At 48.0% G+C, this 19,351-nt stretch overlaps 1 protein-coding gene across 1 annotated transcript in view; it reads right to left on the bottom strand.

Moving 5' to 3' along the window:
* LOC120055304 (histone-lysine N-methyltransferase 2C-like) overlaps positions 1 to 19,351 on the bottom strand; it is a 112,808-nt gene that overhangs the window by 20,096 nt on the left and 73,361 nt on the right. Inside the window, exons 15-40 of the mRNA XM_039003179.1 lie at positions 18,860 to 18,976; positions 18,277 to 18,381; positions 18,036 to 18,140; positions 17,418 to 17,599; positions 16,934 to 17,098; positions 15,534 to 15,640; positions 15,345 to 15,413; positions 14,726 to 14,938; positions 14,069 to 14,191; positions 13,498 to 13,623; positions 13,146 to 13,276; positions 11,536 to 11,749; positions 11,310 to 11,390; positions 9,731 to 9,859; positions 9,533 to 9,565; positions 9,276 to 9,392; positions 8,884 to 9,034; positions 6,703 to 6,950; positions 6,470 to 6,543; positions 5,834 to 6,067; positions 3,602 to 5,578; positions 3,045 to 3,355; positions 1,259 to 2,871; positions 911 to 1,089; positions 734 to 797; positions 286 to 518 (exon numbers count right to left, since the gene is read on the bottom strand). Of these exons, the coding sequence (XP_038859107.1) occupies positions 286 to 518; positions 734 to 797; positions 911 to 1,089; positions 1,259 to 2,871; positions 3,045 to 3,355; positions 3,602 to 5,578; positions 5,834 to 6,067; positions 6,470 to 6,543; positions 6,703 to 6,950; positions 8,884 to 9,034; positions 9,276 to 9,392; positions 9,533 to 9,565; positions 9,731 to 9,859; positions 11,310 to 11,390; positions 11,536 to 11,749; positions 13,146 to 13,276; positions 13,498 to 13,623; positions 14,069 to 14,191; positions 14,726 to 14,938; positions 15,345 to 15,413; positions 15,534 to 15,640; positions 16,934 to 17,098; positions 17,418 to 17,599; positions 18,036 to 18,140; positions 18,277 to 18,381; positions 18,860 to 18,976 (7,101 nt within the window). The remainder of the gene's footprint in view (positions 1 to 285; positions 519 to 733; positions 798 to 910; positions 1,090 to 1,258; positions 2,872 to 3,044; positions 3,356 to 3,601; positions 5,579 to 5,833; positions 6,068 to 6,469; positions 6,544 to 6,702; positions 6,951 to 8,883; positions 9,035 to 9,275; positions 9,393 to 9,532; positions 9,566 to 9,730; positions 9,860 to 11,309; positions 11,391 to 11,535; positions 11,750 to 13,145; positions 13,277 to 13,497; positions 13,624 to 14,068; positions 14,192 to 14,725; positions 14,939 to 15,344; positions 15,414 to 15,533; positions 15,641 to 16,933; positions 17,099 to 17,417; positions 17,600 to 18,035; positions 18,141 to 18,276; positions 18,382 to 18,859; positions 18,977 to 19,351) is intronic.

Genomic DNA, 19,351 nt, shown 5'->3' with positions numbered 1-19,351 from the left:
GACAAGAACCAAAAATATATATTACATAAGAACTTGGACAAACAGCTGGCAAGACAGACAATAACAATTCAACATTTGTATTGACATAATTCAATACATAATTATGACAATTACAAGGAGCCTTGAAAGGATGTTTGGTCAACTGAAGGAAAAAAAGTCTACATTTTGGTCTGGTCTCAAAACTTAGTTCCAAGCAAGGGCAGTTTGAGGGTTGAATTGAGGGCATAGCCTAGTGTTAGGGTAAGACAGTGGTATAGTACTGATGAAGAAAGTGACATTACGTACCTGCTCCAGCTGTTTCTGCACTACACCCTGCTGCTCCGTCACGTGTTTGAGCTGCTCTGCGTCCTCCTCAGGGAGCTCCCTTCCAGCCTTCTTGGCCGTCCTCTGCTTGGCACACAGGGCCTTCTTGGACTTTCTGTGGGCGCCGATCTTCTCCTCCAGAAACTTCTGCTGCATCTGGAGCAGCTGCTGGGTCTCCTGGAGCCACTCCTCGTACTGAGCCCTCTGAGCATTGTCTGAGGGAAGCGACAGAGTGAGTTTTCATAGTACTTATGTACATTAACAATATTTATTACAAAAGCATTTTGGGCTAAGCCTGATAAAGCCAAAAATATCTGAGGGGGAGACAGAATTTTTTATTTGACAGATTTATATCATTATTGAACTATGGCTCATAAATCAAAAGGATACATTTACTGACCACTGTGAATGTTAACAGAGGTGAACTTACTGACAAAACCTGGTCCAAAATTGGGAGGATTGGGCCTTGTCACTGAGGGTGTCAGCTTGCCATCCTGGTTTTGAAATTGACAAACAATAAATTGATGTTATAATTTGTGTTTTCCTAGTATGCTTTGTGTATGAAAGACGACTTAAGAGAGCTGACTTGGTTAAGTGTTTCAGTTACCTGTCCAGCGGCCTGTGGAGGAACAGGGGTGCTTTCAGGACATGGTGCTGCAGGACCAGCTTGAAACCTGTTTATGACAATTGGTGTCATCCCCATGTTGTTTTGAACCATGACTTTGTTGATGCCTTTCAGAGCGACCATCTTTGCTTTCATTATAGGGTCAGTGATGGCGTCAAAATCTGCAGACAAAAAAGAGTGCGGTCAGCAACTTGCCCATTACAAAAGACACAAATTCCTCTATGCATATCACTGACATTTATACTGTTTACTACTCATATCAATGTGAAAGTGAATAACTCGTTTGAACTGGCATAAAGCATTTAGCCTAAACAAAAAATGTCTAGTTACCGATGTTGGGAAAAAAAGAGTCACTAGAGGAGCGTTGTCTGATCATGGCCTGCATCTGCCTCTGCTGCTGCTGCTCCTGCCTCTCCTGGTCCAGCAGGTCCTGTAGGAGGAGGGGCTGCTCCTCCAGCAGCAGGGGTCTGTGCCCCCCTGGCCCCGCCTGGCCCAATGTCTGGGCCAACAGGGCCTGCTGAGCCGGGGTCAACCCACTCTGGTCCATCTCAAAGGTAGACATGGATGCTTCTCCTTCTTCTTCTCCCCTGTTAGTTGGATCCATGGTTTGAGATCCCATACTAAGTCCAGAGTTGTTCTGAGTGTCTTGGTTTGGCTGTGTCATAGAGTTACCACTGCCTTGATTGTCACAGGTGGAGTCCTCTGGTTGCTGCTTGATTAGTAAGCTAGAGAGTACTGGCGTGGAGGCAGAGAGCACTCCTGATTGTTTGTTAGTGTTTCCGTCTGCTTGTTGCTCTGTCCTCTCATTGGACGTCTGAGACAGGTTGTCTTTGTCCTCCATTTTGATCTTATACTCCGAAGGCAGGGAGGAGGCGGAGCTCTGGCGGCAGTTCACTTCCTGTTTCACATCAGCTGTCTTCTCGGCCATTCCCTCTGACTTCCCCATTCCAGACGTCAAATTGGAGAAGGAAGATGCAGCTCCGCCACAGCTAGAACTCCTCTTCTCAGACAAGGCCTTCTGGAAGTCACAGGCGTCGCTGTGGTCTTCCATGGGGTCATTAAGGTCCAGTTCCTCATTGAACAAGTCCTTCTTGACGTCGTCCAGGTCGGGGTCCGTGTACGCAATGATGTCGAACTTCCCCGACGTCAGGAAGTCGTCCAGGTGCAGGTCATTGGTCTCTAGGTCTAGGTCTTTGCCGTCTTCTTCCGGATCCAGATTTAGGTTGTCCAGATCGGCATCGACTAGGTCTTTCACCTCAACATCTTCCAGGTCTTTGACGGCCGATTCGACTGTGTCCAGTTTGTCGTCCACTCCATCATTGTTGTTAGCCATGGAGACTCCTCCCTGACCATCACTCTTCCCAGCAGAAGGCCCAGGTATCATCATGGAAGGAGCTGACATACCCTGGGTCTTGTTCGAAGCAGGCTGGCTCATGGACCTCATTAGCTGGGCTTGCCTTGGCATGGCTCCCCCTTGCATCTGGGCCTGCTGATGCTGGTGGAGGTTCTCAATGTTGGAGGACAGCTGGCCTTGGCTCATCTGCTGGTCCCCCATTGACTCCATCATCATCCTGGGGCCTTGGTTTGGAGGCAACCGGAATTCAGGCCCTCCCATGAAACCAGGAGGCCTCTGGGGCTGGAGGTCGGGATCCATGTTGTTCCCTTGCATGCCAGAGGACCCGAAAGGGAGACGAAGCCTGCTGTCAGGGGCTCTGTGTCTCAGCTCGATGAAAGGCTGGCCCATAATGTTGTGCTGTTGCATTGGCACACCGCTAGGAGGGAAATGCTGGGGGAGCCCCATAGGGTTGCCCCCCATGGACTTGGCCATATCTACAGACATGGAGCGTCTCATCCCCGGGTGAATGTCCTGCATGGGGTGAGGGCCTCTGGGGAAGAACTCCTGGCTACCATGAGGTCCCGGCCCACCAGGTGGAAATGCAAACCTGAGCAATCGAAAGAAAAAATACATTTCAACACATATTCCAGTGCCGAGTTTCCTCCGACACATTCAATCTAGAATGACTCTGTTTTTTCGTAGACTAAGAAATTCATGAGTCATATAAAAAATAAAGTCTTATTTATTAAATCTGTAAGGACAGTAGTTCCAGTTACAAACCTTGGCCCCTGATGTCTGATATTAGGATCACCCGAGTATTGTCCTATGGGGAACTGGCTCTCATTAGGGAAAGGGCTTCGCTGGTCCCCTGGGAAGGGTCCAGATCCAGGGAACCTCATTGGTCCGCTCATGGGGCCCGGCCCAGGGTAAGGTGGAGGGGGCCGGCTGAACATCTCGCCCTGTTGTCCGTGGCCCTCGTGTGGCCAGGGTCGAGGTGTCCCAGGGCCAGGGGCCATGATACCAGCGTTCTCCTGGCGGATGGCACTCCTCTGCTGCTGCTGCTTCAGGATCAGCTCTCGGATGCGTTGACGCTAAATAAAACAACACGAGCTGTCAGACCTCCAACTAGATAATTCATGTTTCATGCCAGAACTCTACTGAATATTTGATTGGGAAAAAAAGCGATAGAAATGTATTAGCTATTAATCACCGTGGCTTCAAGCTTGCCAAGGGATACAAATGTTTATTTAAGTGAATACTGAAACGGGTGAAATTTATCTGGAAGATAATACTTTAAATGAAGATAAGAGCAGTTTAAATAGCGTCATTCCTCCTACCTGTTTGAGTCTCTCCTCACTGTCGGCCAGAGAAACACTCTGAACCTCAGAAGGGGTTCCAGGCATCTGGGAGGGGTTTTGCAGCTGTCCTCCAGGGTCCTGGCCTTGCTGCTCCTTCATATCTGGTCTGTCTGCTGGCTGTGGACGTGGGTTCATGGGTGCCTGCTCGTAAGGATCATGGATAGGTGTCTGGTTGGGCCGTCTGGACGGCGGCGGAGAAAATCCCTCATCGGCTATCCCACCGTGATGCTTTGGTGTCTGTGACCCAGGGTGTGGAAAGGGAGCATCTTGGAGCCTAACGCTTTGAGGAGGGGAGAAGGGATCCTGGTTCCCCATGGGACCAGGCCTCTGCCCCTGCAGTCTGCTCAGCCTGTCAGAACCCATCCCTGGCTGCGGGGTGCTTGGAGCCTGGGCGTACGGGTCATTCAGCATAGGCCTGGGGGTCTGGGAGAACATGTCACTGCTCAAAGGCCTGGGTGTTCCAGGTTGACTAGCGTAGGGATCCATGGGGGCTAGTCGCTGGCTGCCTGGGGACTTTGAGAACCTGGGGGGCCGAGGGGTTCCAGGTTGCTGTGTGTAGGGATCCATGGAGTGCCCGGGGGACATCCTCTGACCGGGGGGCTGGGGGTGTGGGTGAGGGTGGTGGAAATGGTTCATACCAGGGCGAGGGGTGTTGGGTTGCTGGGAATAAGTGTCAGAGGATTGGCTGTAGTTGTCGTTTGGACGAGGAGTGCCTGGAGGTCGAGCATAGCCGGACTCAAAGAATGGTCTGTTTCCAGGAAGTTGGCTGATAAGGTCATTCATAGGTCTAGGGGTACCTGGCATCTGAGCATAGGGGTCTGATGAGGGTCCTGGGGGTTGGGCAAAGGGGTCATATGTGAAGTGGTCGGGCCTTGGAGTAGAGGGAGCATGGGCATAAGGGTTTCGGTTGGGTAACTGTGCCATTGGGCCGGGCTGGGGGAAGGGGTGGCCCTGGGTATGGTGCTGGGCCATCCTCGGTGGACTGGTGAAGCTATCATGAGGTCGAGGGGTCAGAGGGGCCTGAGCGTAGGGGTCTCCCTGCTGAGAGAACCGGTCTGGGGGATGAGGCATTGGTCTGTTGAAGGGGTCCTGGGCCTGGGGTGGAGGCATGGGGGTCTTGAACAAAGACTGAGGGACTGAGCCCTGCTCGTTGCTCCCCGGGATGGGAGCTAACAGAGGTCTGGAATAAGGGTCTGACAGGATCATCCTGTTCTGAGCCATCCGTTGGTAGGCCTCTTGGCGGATCATGGGTCTAGAGTAAGGGTCTCCACGCACTGGAGAGCCTATCAGGGGCCTTCCCTGGGGACCCTGGTTGACTCTGGGTGGGCACATAGGCTTTAGGAAGGGGTCAATGTCCCCAGCAACAGGCCTGGGGGTGTCAGGCGGCTTGGCATAGGGATCCATCTCCCTACTCATAGACGTGGGGGAGCCGAAAGCCTCATGAGCCGGAGACGTGAGCCTCCCTCTGTCCTGTTGCTCCATCAAAGAGGTGGGAGACTTGCCAGACTCCATGGACATCCTGCGACACGCGCTGGGCCCCAGAGTTGGAGGTCTGGGAGTCCCTACCATCTTGGCATAGGGGTCCCAGGGAGAGGAGGGTCTGGAGCTGGATGAGCCAGGGGAGAACACCTGGGGGGACTGGGGCTGAGAGGACCCCCCTGAAGGAGGGGGAGGAGGGGGCCGCAGGAACACATCTTCAGGGGGCCCCGAGGTGGGCGTCCCTGGGAGTTGACGTTGGATGAAGCCCTCTTTCCCCCCGGTGCTGTGCTGCATGGGGGACATGCTGCCGTTGCTGCCGTGCTGGGAGGAAGGACTCTGGTTGCCGCTGTTGTTACCGTCTCCCTCCGACTGGCTGCCTGACTGCTGTTGCTGCTGCTGCAGCTGCTCATTCTTCACCTGCTCCAGCTTCTGGGTGGCTTCGATCTTGGCTTGCTGCCTGCTTTTCTGTCTCATTTGCTGTTGTAGGAACAGGATGAAAGGGCAAAACATGTTTAGTCTTTCAAATAGTAACCTGAACAAGCAATGCATGTTTGCTTAGCACCCTAAATCCCAAAAGACCAAAAAGGAGACTATTTAACTACTGTGTTTAGTTTTTTTTGGAGGGGGGAGAAGACTTCCTAAACTGCATCTGAACTTGTTGCTTCTCACACACACTAGCATACTAACCTGCCTGCACACACTATTACCTCACCTCTCTGAATACAACCTTACCTGTCTAAACTTCCACTCTTGCTCATGCTCTGACTCTTTGGGTTTCAAAGGGTCCTTAAAGAGCAAGTCTGTGTCTAGCGGTATGTTGGGGTCAAACACCTCGTCGGGAGGCTGCAGTGAGGCCGGGGGCAGCTGGGACAGCGGCAGCTGCTGCGACTGCTGCCTCTTCAGACTCTCGTTGGACATCTGAACCTTGTTGATGCGCAGAGCAGCCCGGTTGTCCCTCGCTTTTTGCTGCAGAGCAAAATCAGTCGCAGACACACACGCGTGCAGACACAAACAGAATAAATCATTTCAGTTGGTGCCATGGAAACCTACTAGTTTGTTTTTTTCAGTAGATTTTTTATCAAGTGCATGTCCTTAAAATATGGCCTCTGCCAGATAAAATTACTTCTCCTGAACGTAATTACAGGTTCTGTGTGAGGTTAACCCTGAGAACTGTGGTTCTTCTGTTAAAAAGGTCATCTGTGAATGGCTGGATTTGAAATAGCACTGGCTATTTCAAAAAATGATTTAACACTTTTAGTCTGACTCATAAAAAAATACCAGATCAGACTCAATTATTTGGGATTCTCACATTTCCAATGGATGTCTACTGGGGACAATGTAATCTAAGCAGTAATAAAGGCATCTTACCACATACGGGGCCCTGTCTTGCGAACTTGCTTTCCTCCACAGCTTTGCAATCTGTTTGACTCTTGTAGACCAGTCTAAAGTGACAATATATTTTTTATATATTAGACCAACAACATGCTTGCAGCTCAAGAAGGACATCTGATATCATCTTCAATTCTGATACCATCTTCAATTGTAAATGAAGTCATGGTAATGGCTGGATATGCACAAAGATGTGACTGGGACACACACACCTGGGAACTCATCCTTGAGACTGGGGAAGTTGACATTGGTGTAGAGGACAGGGGCCACAGTGGCTAGTTCCCCCAGAGTCTCCTCCTTCTCCCACTTCAGTGTGCTCCTCTGGGCATTGGACATGGCCTCCGCCTCGCCCCCCTCAGCCCCAGGAAGAGGGGTGGGGCCTGGGCCACCGTGGACAGGACCAGGACCCCCCTGCCACGAACCCACTGCCTCTCTGGCCATCTGATTAAACTTCCTGTCCCTGTAGGAAGGACACAAGAACATGGATTTAAGAAATATACAGGACCAGTCAAAAGTTTGGACACACCAAATCATTCAAGGGTTTTTCTTTATTCTTTACATTGTAGAATAATAGTGAAGACATCATTAAATAATACATATGGAATCATGTAGTAACCAAAAAAGTGTAACACTAAATATATTTTATATTTGAGATTCTTCAAAGTAGCCACCCTTTGCCTAGATGATAGCTTTGCACACTCTTGGCATTCTCTCAACCAGCTTCATGAGGTAGTCACCTGGAACGCATTTCAATTAACAGGTGTACCTTGATAAAAGTTAACTTGTGGAATATCTTTCTTCTTAATGCGTTTGAGCCAATCAGTTGTGTTGTGACAAGGTGGGGTGGTATACAGAAGATAGCCTTATTTGGTAAAAGTCCATATTACAGCAAGAACAGCTAAAATAAGCAAAGAGAAACGACAGTCCATAATAACTTTAAGACATGAAGGTCAGTCAATGAGGAAAATTTCAAGAACTTCGAAAGTTTCTTCAAGTGCAGTCGCAAAAACCATCAAGTGCTATGATGAATCTGGCTCTCATGAGGACCGCCACAGGAAAGGAAGACCCAGAGTTACCTCTGCTGCAGAGGATAAGTTCATTAGAGTTACCAACCTCAGATTGCAGCCCAAATAAACGCATCACAGAGTTCAAGTAACAGACACATCTCAACATCAACTGTTCAGAGGAGACTGAATGAATCAGGCCTTCATGGTCGATTGCTGCAAAGAAACCACTACTAAAGGACACCAATTAGAAGAAGAGACTTGCTTGGGCTAAGAAACACGAGCAATGGACATTAGACCAGTGGAAATCTGTCCTTTGGTCTGAAGAGTCCAAATTTGAGATTTTTGATTCCATCCGGCGTGTCTTTGTGAGACGCTGTGTGGGTGGTGAACGGATGATCTCTGCATGTGTATTTCCCACCGTAAAGCATGGAGGAACTGAAACTGTCTGTGATTTATTTAGAATTCAAGGCACACTTAACCAGCATGACTACCACAGCATTCTGCAGTGATACGCCATCCCATTAGGTTGGCTCTTGTTGGGACCATATTTTTTTTTCAACAGGCCAATGACCGAAAACACACCTCCAGGCTGTGTAAGGGCTATTTGACCAATAAGGAGAGTGATGGGGTGCTTCATCAGATGACCTGGCCTCCACAATCACCCGACCACCACCCAATTGAGATGGTTTGGGATGAGTTGGACCGTAGAGTGAAGGAAAAGCAGCCAACAAGTGCTCAGCATATGTGGGAACTCCTTCAAGACTGTTGGAAAAGCATTCCTCATGAAGCTGGTTGAGAGAATGCCAAGAGTGTGCATACAGCAGCTGTCATCAAAGCAAAGGGTGGCTACTTTGAAGAATATAAAATATATTTTGATTTGTTTAACACTTTTTGTTTACTACATGAGTCCATGTGTGTTATTTCATGGTCATGGTTATGGTTCATGGTTATTTCATGGTTATTTCATGGTATAGAAAATAGTAGAAATAATGAAAAACCCTTGAATGAGTAGGTGTGTCCAAGCTTTTGACTGGTACTGTACAAAAAAACATGTAGTTATCATTTTCATTGTTTGGTAGACCACAAGCTTCCTCCAGTAACTGAGTCACTAGCAATGCTTGCAATTTGATGTGTTTGAATCGTGTAGTTATGCTAATTACTATGACTGAGATATGTGGTTGTCCCACCTAGCTATCTAAAGATGAATGCACTAACTGTAAGTTGCTCTGGATAAGAGCGTCTGCTAAATGACTAAAATGTAAATGTTAGGCAGATACATTCAAATACTATCAGGCATGTATGACATAGCATTCATTACAGTTTGTCAGATCATTATGTGGATAGAGAGAGTGCTTTCCAGAGCAAGGTATGTTTTGCAGTTAGTACCTTGGATTATCAGTGAAAGGCATGCGGTGGAGGGGGGAGAAGTTATCTGGGATACATGGATCTGCTCCGGGATGGGACGGATTCAGAGGGAATCGTTGGTTAGGTCCCATCAGCCCGTTTATCATTGGCATCCGTGGAAACATGGCATTCCCTGTATGGAACAACAAATTATTATATCAACGCATTACTTTGGACAAACACATTAGTGACAAGCAACCTCACCTGAGACCTGAATACTTGCATTGGCTCCCAGAGCTAATGCCTAGGCTTTATCTCAGTGGGCTGTCTTGTGGTACACTGAAGACCCAGCTGGTCACATAGGTCTGATAAAATATTCAGATAAGAGCGAAAGACTGCCAGTAACTGCTACAGGATCAATATAGGTATCATACCTGCATGAGGGTGTGTCAGGCTGGCTCCAGGTGGGCAGTGGGGGTGAGGCAGCTGTGGTGGATGGCTGGGGCTCAGGACGGCAGTGAACAGGTCCTCCACGTCCTTCCCCTCCAGCTCTATGGGGGGCACCAACAGAGAACACAGTTAAAACTGATAGAGACAGATAATACTAATGTTCGGTTATGTTTAACCCTGGTTCTCTGAAGGGGGGGGACGGACAGAGTGATTACAAAAATAGTGATTACTAATAACCAACCTGGTATTTTGTAGAGTTTGCTGAGAATCGATTCTAAAAGCAGAAGAAAAATAGATTATTTACCTCAGTAAATGGATACTCCGTGATCAGAGCTATACCAAGAAGTGAAGTGTCTATGTAGGTTCTGAAAAACAGATGTCAGCATAAGACCTGGTGTTGACCACCAGGCCCCTTACTGACCGTCAGCCATCTCCAGACCGTCAACCATCTCCAGCTCTGGACTGAGGATCCCGTCCAGATGTTCATCTGGGAGCGTACGGAGTGGCCTCCGGCCGGACTGAGACTGTGCTGGGGAGCTGTCTGTCAGGGGTCCAATGTCCAGACCAGCTGAGGAAACACACACATTTGTACACACAGACACATACAAAACACACATTGAATAACACACGTGTTAGCAAAGATACACACTAACAACTATGCAAGGTAGACGGACTTCAAAGCTTAGTGCAATCAATCTGTGATTCGGTGTTTATTCTCTATATAATGTAGATTAAAACATGTATCCTTCAGCAATTTTAATTAGAACTTTATCTAGCTAATAAACTTTGAATCTCATTTGAATAAAATAAGGGGAATATCTGCATTGTGTGGAAATTAAATAAAGATGATAACGGTGCTAGCTTAGCAGGATTACTCATGAAGGCTATCCTTTGAGATGAATCTCTGAATCTCAACACAATCTCTACTATCCTCTCAAAACACATTCCATCCATCCATCTATCTATCAACATCAGGACGACTGCTGCAAACTGAGCTACCAATACTTTTTATTTCATCAAATAAATACTGAGTGAATCTTAAGTATTTACTGAGAAAGAACAAAGGAAGCATATTGGCCTCAGTGGAGTTGCTAAGCCATTCTCCACCAATCACAGAGCAGGGACGAGAGAGACTGAGACCTTCGGTGTCATCACTATATTGAAGGCCACTCACCAAGGCCTCTCATTCTCTCTAAATAGTTTGCCTCTAAATTGTTCATTTTCTGAGTTTGAATAGAGAGCCCGTCCTTGACCGATTGTTTCAGTGAGAATCTGAATCACTCTCACGTTTCTAAAGTCGGTTTGCCTTGAATGTCACAAACTGAACCAAAAAACAAACAAAGGACAGGGACACCTTTTATATGTGAGAGGCTATTGTTGACCACATGAGAGCATGCATGTAAAGATGAGCACAAAGAAGCACTCTCACACCCCAATGTGCGGACGCACACACACACACACACACACACACACACACACACACACACACACACACACACACACACACACACACACACACACACACACACACACACACACACACACACACACACACACACACACACACACACACACACACACACGTCCTCACTTCCTAGACTTAAGCGATGAAGTCAGCCTAATTAAAAAGCTTGCCACAGACACGGTAAATGGATGCGAATGTACTATTGCTACTAATGCCATGGAGCCCTTACCAAAAGGAGGAGGTGAGGTGTCAACCTGGAAATGGAAAAAATCAAGACCTACACAAACAGAACCCAAATCAAGACACAAGATGAGTGAATAAAACAGAGTGGAGACAGAGCAAGGAAACCAAACTGGAAAGAAATTAACAAAAAACACACAAAACACACCTGAAACAACGTCAAATAAAGATCAAACAAAACACAAGATGTCCAAAATAATTATGAAAAGTATGTGACAAGAGAAAGTGACATTTTGAAAAGACAGACAGCAAGACATCCCAGGCTGGCAGTAAACTCCTCACACTATGACAGCCTCAGAGATCAGTGACATACCAGAGTCACCTGTCTGTTTCCCCAGCATTCCCAGGAGATCTGCATCCGTGTTGAGAACCTCAGACAGATCCACTAGAGGTTCTTCAGAGGGCTCTGTGGATGAGAAGACAGACAGTCAGGAACCACAGCATGGATCAATGGACAAGAGTGCGTGTGTGTGTGAGCGTGCGAGCATGTGTGTGTGTGTGAGTGTCTGTGTCTCTATGTGTATCTGTGTAATACATACGAGGTCCTGGTGGTCTGGTGGGTCTGGACGTGCCCGAGGTCACACTGAGGAGGGGGTCCGAGGAGGGGTCCAGGAAGCTGGTGGTGGGTTGCTTCCTGTCCCTCTGGGGCGCGGCTCCGGCCCTTGCTTGGCCCTCCTCCATTAGGCCAGACTCCACCGCCTGCTGCCTGCTCTGCTTGCTCTTATCCAGCAGGTCCTTACCGAAGAACGCCTCCTAGACAACACAACATGGGTAAATTCTCCATAGACCCACCATACTTCAGGATAACTGTCAACCTTTGATATCTCCCACCTTTTATCAAGAGACACAGAAACATGATCCATCCCTTCTGTTCTCATTTCTTCTTTTTTTTTTTATATGCTATGCAAAACAAAGTTGACAAGGAGACGCATTGAGGCAAACACTTCTGCTGCTTTTGCCACTAGTCGTGTCAGTGGACTCTCTCTCTCTCTACCAGTGTAGATGGATCCACGTCGCTATCTCCCCATCAGCAATGTCTTATCTCTCCAGCGGATGGACACATGACTGCTGCAGCCAAACCACTGTGCTGGGACATTAAAAGCCTAGCTTACCATTTAAATAATTAATCCAATGTGCTCCTCTGTGTTGGGTGTTGGGACCCTTTAGGTTTTACTTGGTCTCTGGGCCTGGCCCTCCTGCTGTGGAGTACAGACCAGCAGTGACAGATGCCCATGGCTTAATGCACCTCCTCACATCTCATCTGTTTCGGGCCAACACAAGGTGACATAGAGCTCAGGGTTTGAGACGAGAGACGAAGGGAGGGAGAGAGATAAATAGAGAGTGAGGGAGAGAGAGAGGAACTCACGGCACCCCCAACGCCTTCCCTCCCCAACCACCCCCACTCCCCAACAAATGGCACTTACCTTTCCTACTAGCACTGACTTTGCTGATTAATACTTTGAGGGAAAATGTTCTTGATACGTTTGTGATATGTTGTCTCACCTAGCTATCTTAAAACGAATGCACTTATTGTAAGTCGCTCGGAAGAAGACTGTCTGCTAAATAACAAAACATTTATGTAAACGTAATGCATCGATTCCCAACCCAAACCGAGGTCATTTGGAGAGGAAGAGTAGTAGAGGATGTAAAGCTATCCACTCAGGGCCTGTAGGCATTCGCTCCTACTTTAAGAAAGCACAAAGGGGCTGCCGTCTCCAATGGTTCATCTTTAAGTTGTTGCCAGGCAGTATGCCGAGTATTATCTGTATTCTCAGGCCTCAAATTGGGTGAGATAACTACTTTTTATGTAAATGCAACATGACGTTCCAGGCTGTCAGGGTGCTACTGCATCTATGAATGGTTGCCTCGATTTTTAAATACAGAAAATGGTGGACATTTGGATTGGCAGCTTATTCAGACAATTATTTGTCTGCATATGGAGGATCCTTAGATGTTTTTTGCAGCAAGACAGCCTCTACTACAAACACTTTGCCTACCAAATTTCCGTGTTGCCTGATTGTAACGTTATAATTATGCCAGGAAATCATGGATGCACATATTCCCTCAGTTCTAAAAACAACAAGACATCTTCCAAATCACATAAACCCTGAGACAAATGTCAGAGTCATAATGTAGATGTGGGACTGACCTGCAGGTAGGTGGGAAAGGCCTCCTCTAGCTTGGTTTTCTTCTTCCTGTAGCGTTTCTTGATCTTCTCTGGGGCCTCTAGCCCAGGGGGAGTCTGTTCCAAAGGGGTGTCAGGCAGCACCTCTCCCCAGCCTGCAGTAGGGGCAGAACATTTGGATCAGAATCTTGTCCTTAAAAATATAGAGTCTGTTTATTAGGTTTATGTATTCTACAAGAAAACAAAAATCACTAGCACCAATGATTAAAACAGGAGTCATTTTTCTCTTTGTACAACAGAGGTAGAAATAGGATGTTCAGGCAAAAGCAATCGAAGATGCATTGGACTTGGGTAGATGAGTTGTGTGAAAACTGACCCTCCTCCTTTCCTGTGGGGGGTTCAGAAACAGAGCCAGAGGAATCCTTCCTGCTCAGGGATTGTTTGGCCTTGCCTGGGCCCTGACCTGGACGGCTCCGCTGGCGCACCATGAAGCCACCGATGCCTGAGAAAGAGATATTCAACAATGAACCAACACAACTAACAATCACTCCATACTCTCCAACTGCTCAGTGAAAATCTTATAAACAAATTGGGGGAGATAAGATTGCTGGTTCCTAGCAAGTAAAATATCCAAATTGTCATAGGGAACTTTTATTAGAATGCTACTGATCTCGGTTTAATTTGGAAATTGGTGTTGGGAGGACAACGAACACGTGGGTCTTCTTCTTGGTGGTTTAATAAAGCACGGCTCAATGCTTTTCACTAGATAGGGAAACATCTTTAATCCAGACTACAGAAAACACCATTTATAACCCCCGGAATGAGCCCTCTTTCTTTCTTTGCTTCCAAGGCCTTGTCTTGTCATCCCTGAGCTTGGCTAGCTGTGCGGCACGTACTGCACCATTTCACGCTCCAGAGGAGCTGTCTCCTCCAATCAGGTGCCCTACCCGGCCGGTACGGCTTCCTCTTCCTCTTCTTGCTGTCGTCGGCCCCCTTGGACTTGTCTTCTGCTGGCTCTCGCTCCGGGCTCGAGTCAGACTTCCCCTCGCAGTCCAGAGAGAGGTCCGTCTCTGCGAGTGAGTGAATGAGTGAGAGGTGATGAGCAGACAGACAAGGGGCAGTACCCAGCAGTCTGCAGACTGGACCAACAGACACCCCCTGCCCCCAAGCAACAGCACCCAGGGTCAATTCAATTTCAACTCCAGTCATCTTCAAGTGATTAACCTAATGGATTTTTCCATTTTGGGAATTTACCTCATAATTAAGTGCACCCCCAACTCTACCCCACCACCTATTCGTCTGCTGTCAAGAGTCATGTGAATTTGAGAATGTGAAGGACTATTGCCATTTCAGAGGAAAGGTGCTTCTTAATCCAGGACTAGTGTTAATTTGTGTACAGGAAACTAGTCCATAGTGTTTTCTGACAAGCTTGTTGTATTTCAAGTCAGGCCCCTCTGGTTACATTCTCAAGACAATCAATGACAATGTCTAAACTGCATATGTTTTGTAAAAGTGCCTTATTTATTGTTTTGTTTTTGCTGTATACTGAGCTGGGGGTAAGATCCATTAAACTATTGTGAAAAAAAATCAATAAAGTCAGGCACCTCTGTGGTCCTCCATGTCCTCGTCCCGGGAGTGTTCTGACAGCAGGTCCAGGGGGGCCTGCAGCACCGCTACACTATTCTGGTTGATTATCTTCAGCTTCAGCTTGGGCTTGGGTTTCCTACGCCGCGACGCAGGGGCCGACAGGCTCTGGAGCTGACACCGGCCCGACTCCGTCAGACACACACCGTCCTGAGTGTACGTTCTCGCCAAGTCTGAAAGGCACAAGCACACACAACTCACACGCTTATGGTAATGTATGATGGCCCTAGATGAACTGGAATTAATGAATGTACTGGATTGTCCAAGTTGATTGAAAGTCGTTTTCAAGATATGTAACCTTTGCATCATATGATGCTGTGTTTGCATCATACAGGGATGATTTCTGTATTTTGAAAGTTACATATCTTGAAAACTTGATTGCTGACAAGCAAAATATGTTGGGTCTATGTCAACAATGGACCAATAAAACAAATGCCAAAAGATAGTTTTTGGGTGGAGTTTTCCTTTAAGTTGAAGAGTTAAAAAGCCACTCTGAGATGAAGATCTCTCAATCGACAAGAAATGTCTACAAGAAATATCTAAAAATACAAAAGGCAGACAGACGTATGTTCTTCTTACCCATTTCTTTAGCCTTTGTGACAACTTGCGTCATAACTGCCGGCTCAATGGAGTCTCTGGCCTTGGACACTAGTGCTGTTGATGCAGTGAAGAGGGACACAAAAGCCAATGATTAATTGGCTGCAGCCTGCAAGGCTCAGATACAGTAGCAAGGTTTCAGAAGGCTATACTGTAGGTAGTAGTCCTTACCCTTGGAGGTCTTGTGGACACGGCACATGGTGCAGTCAAAGCTGCTGTCTGCTGCTTTCTCCACGTCCTCTTCCGCATGGAGACCCTGGCAGGAACCATGGATCCATCTATGGGAGAGGAAGAAGAGGGAGAAGAGGTTGGGGTTACGACAGAGGGACAACGGGGTTGGGGTTAAGGGTACCATAAAGGGGCAGGGGGAGAAGGGAGTTGGGGTTAAGGGTACCATAAAGGGGCATGGGGAGAAGGGAGTTGGGGTTAAGGGTACCATAAAGGGGCAAGAGGAGAAGGGGGTTGGGGTTAAGGGTACCATAAAGGGGCAGGGTAAGAAGAGGGTTGGGGTTAAGGGTACCATAAAGGGGCAAGAGGAGAAGGGGGTTGGGGTTAAGGGTACCATAAAGGGGCATGGGGAGAAGGGAGTTGGGGTTAAGGGTACCATAAAGGGGCAAGAGGAGAAGGGGGTTGGGGTTAAGGGTACCATAAAGGGGCAGGAGGAGAAGGGGGTTGGGGTTAAGGGTACCATAAAGGGGCAGGGTAAGAAGGGGGTTGGGGTTAAGGGTACCATAAAGGGGCAGGAGGAGAAGGGGGTTGGGGTTAAGGGTACCATAAAGGGGCAGGGTAAGAAGAGGGTTGGGGTTAAGGGTACCATAAAGGGGCAAGAGGAGAAGGGGGTTGGGGTTAAGGGTACCATAAAGGGGCATGGGGAGAAGGGAGTTGGGGTTAAGGGTACCATAAAGGGGCAAGAGGAGAAGGGGGTTGGGGTTAAGGGTACCATAAAGGGGCAGGGGAGGGAGGGGGTTTGGGTTAAGGGTGCCATAAAGGGGCAGGGGAGGAAGGGGGTTGGGGTTAAGGGTGCCATAAAGGGGCAGGGGAGGAAGGGGGTTTGGGTTAAGGGTACCATAAAGGGGCAGGGCTAGAAGGGGGTTGGGGTTAAGGGTACCATAAAGGGGCAGGGCTAGAAGGGGGTTGGGGTTAAGGGTACCATAAAGGGGCAGGGCTAGAAGGGGGTTGGGGTTAAGGGTACCATAAAGGGGCAGGGCTAGAAGGGGGTTGGGGTTAAGGGTGCCATAAAGGGGCAGGGCTAGAAGGGGGTTGGGGTTAAGGGTGCCATAAAGGGGCAGGGCTAGAAGGGGGTTGGGGTTAAGGGTACCATAAAGGGGCAGGGCTAGAAGGGGGTTGGGGTTAAGGGTACCATAAAGGGGCAGGGCTAGAAGGGGGTTGGGGTTAAGGGTACCATAAAGGGGCAGGGCTAGAAGGGTTGGGGATAAGGGTACCATGAAGGGGCTGTAAGTCTCTGACGTGACAGACTGCACTTCACATGAAATGGTGGTTAACATGTCAATAATAATATAATAATAAGATAATAATAATAAAGACATTTGGCTGGTTGGAGAGGAGCCCACCTGTCGCATTGGCGGCACTGCACCACAATCTCGCCTTCGCTGTAGTCCTGGAGACAGAAGGGGCACGTTGCCAGGCTGGCACAGGGGGCGCACTGGGTGTAATTATTCTGCCACTCACACCTCCGGCCTGGCGAGGTGGCACCACACTGAGTACAGGACACACACCTGCAGGAGGGCACAGGAGAGGGAGTGAGGACAGGTGTCAATGAAGAGCTGAGTAGTACATTCAGGTGGTTGTACACTAAGTACAGGGCATTGAGAAATAACAACTCAATCATTCATGGAGAAAAAGGAAAGGTTTTTCTGTGTGAGGGGACGGCAAATAATCACGTTTTGTTACTGGTACTTTGACTTTTCACTTACATCTACAAATATTGATGTTATACTATATAGGCAATAGGGGGCCATTTGGGACACAGCCATGTTATAATAATAGGAAGAGGTTGAGGGGATGCACAGATGAGGCAGCAGGCAAGCTACACACCATTTGCACTTCCAGCTGTCCTTGGGAACGTTCTGCAGCGGAGGGTCCAGGCAGTAGGTGTGGTAGCTGATGTCACAGTCGTCACACAGCAGCAGACGGCCCGGGTCGGTGGCCTGGCCGCACGCTTCACACACCGTACACTCCAGACAGCGCCAGCCTTTATTCAACAACACCTTGGTAATCTGGGATGAGGAGAGGACAGGATCAGATGGGTTGTGTGAGGATATTGGCAAAAGTCCACATTGTGTGCGCTTGTCTCAGTAAAACAGTCCTATAGTAATGGACATTGATATATCGCTGTCCAGCTGAGCTACACTAAAGAGTTTTGTTTGCAGTAATTGGCAGCATTAAGATAGAAGGATAGAAGCAACTTGAGCCGAGCGTCATCTGATTACAGAGTTAACATGGCCCGTTTAATCCAGCTGACACTCACACACACTGAATCAGTCATATCCAGGTTAAAATCTAGGCTACACAATTCAAAGGATTTGAAATCAGTAGACAATTAACCCTGAGCCCAATCATAACTGGAGTTCCCATGTTTCCTGTTCTTATGTAGTATCAATCTTCAGGAAGACCTCAGAGTGGCTCTGCCACTGTAAGGGATGGGGGCCTTACCTTGATGCCAACACAGAATGGGTGGTAGCACTGCCCACACTGGGCACAGGCCAGGAGACGACCCTCAGCACCCAGACCAAAACTCCCACACACCACACACATGTCCTGAGAGGGAAACAAATGGAGTTTACATACAATAATAGAGATTCAAAGTTCCACTGTACTAGGGTAAGAGGGAATAATTGAATGATTGTTAAAGGTACAGTGAATGTATAAATGGTGTACGAATACACATGCCCACCTGTTTCAATGTGAAACTGTCGTTGCTGGAGAATATGACCACAGTGTTATGCATGGCATTCTCCTCTTCTTCCTTTACCTGGTATGGTGATTCCATGGAGGTCACCTGCATGTTATGAAGCATGATGCACACATTCACAGTCAGTATGGATTGAGGAGGATTGTGTCCCTGTATGAGAAAAATGATCCTCTGATTTCTTACCAATAATACAGGGGTATAGCCTACATCTCCATAGGGCTTAATTATAGGGTATGTCCTAACATTTGATTGTCTCACAGCACGTGAAGACGACAGCATCACAAGACAACGCCAAGATATAACTATTGATTAGCATTAGACTGCGACACTAATGCTGTGTCAATACCCTTTGCTATTGAGTAACATGCCCACTGGGAGGACTGTGTTTTTATGTTGCAGTCTTTACAGCTAGAAAATAATCTGGTCTGTTTACAATACACACCAGGGAACCTAGGACACTAATGGATAAGGGGTAAATAAAACAGTGCTTTGCCTACCAATTCATTGTAATGAATTAGTGTCAACTAAAGTGATCAGGTTGGTTGGTGTTGGTGACATAGCCTACCCCCGGGTTGACTGTGGGACTGGCTCCGTTCTTCCCCCTGGCTCGGCCCCGCCCTCCTCTGCCCGACAGCCCCGCCCCTCTGGGTCGCCTCCTCCCAGGGAAGCCTGACCCTCGACCCTGCAGACAGAGAGAAACACACACACACACCTTAGTACTCCTTCTTAACTAACACACACACACAAAGAGAAAACACACACACACACACATAGCACACGGAGAGAAACGCACACAATTGCACAGGTCGCGCTCAGTCTCACACAGAAACACACACACACGCGCGTCCTGGCTTGCTAGACCTGAGCGATGAAGTCAGCTTAATTAAAAAGTATGCCATAGAGAACCTTTCCTACAGCCAACTGTGGAGCTGTGAGGCTGCTGGCATCTAGTGAGATAAGACTGTAAAACAGGAAGAACAGCTCGGTCTACTTCCACAGAGGTAATGACATTTCCCCTCCAGTGTTGTTTGCTTGGATGGTAGGTAGTAGAACGTTG

The sequence above is a fragment of the Salvelinus namaycush genome, chromosome 11 (genome assembly GCF_016432855.1).
Source record: "Salvelinus namaycush isolate Seneca chromosome 11, SaNama_1.0, whole genome shotgun sequence".
NCBI classification, from domain to species: Eukaryota; Metazoa; Chordata; class Actinopteri; order Salmoniformes; family Salmonidae; genus Salvelinus; species Salvelinus namaycush.
This window is presented reverse-complemented; position numbering and strand designations above follow the sequence as displayed.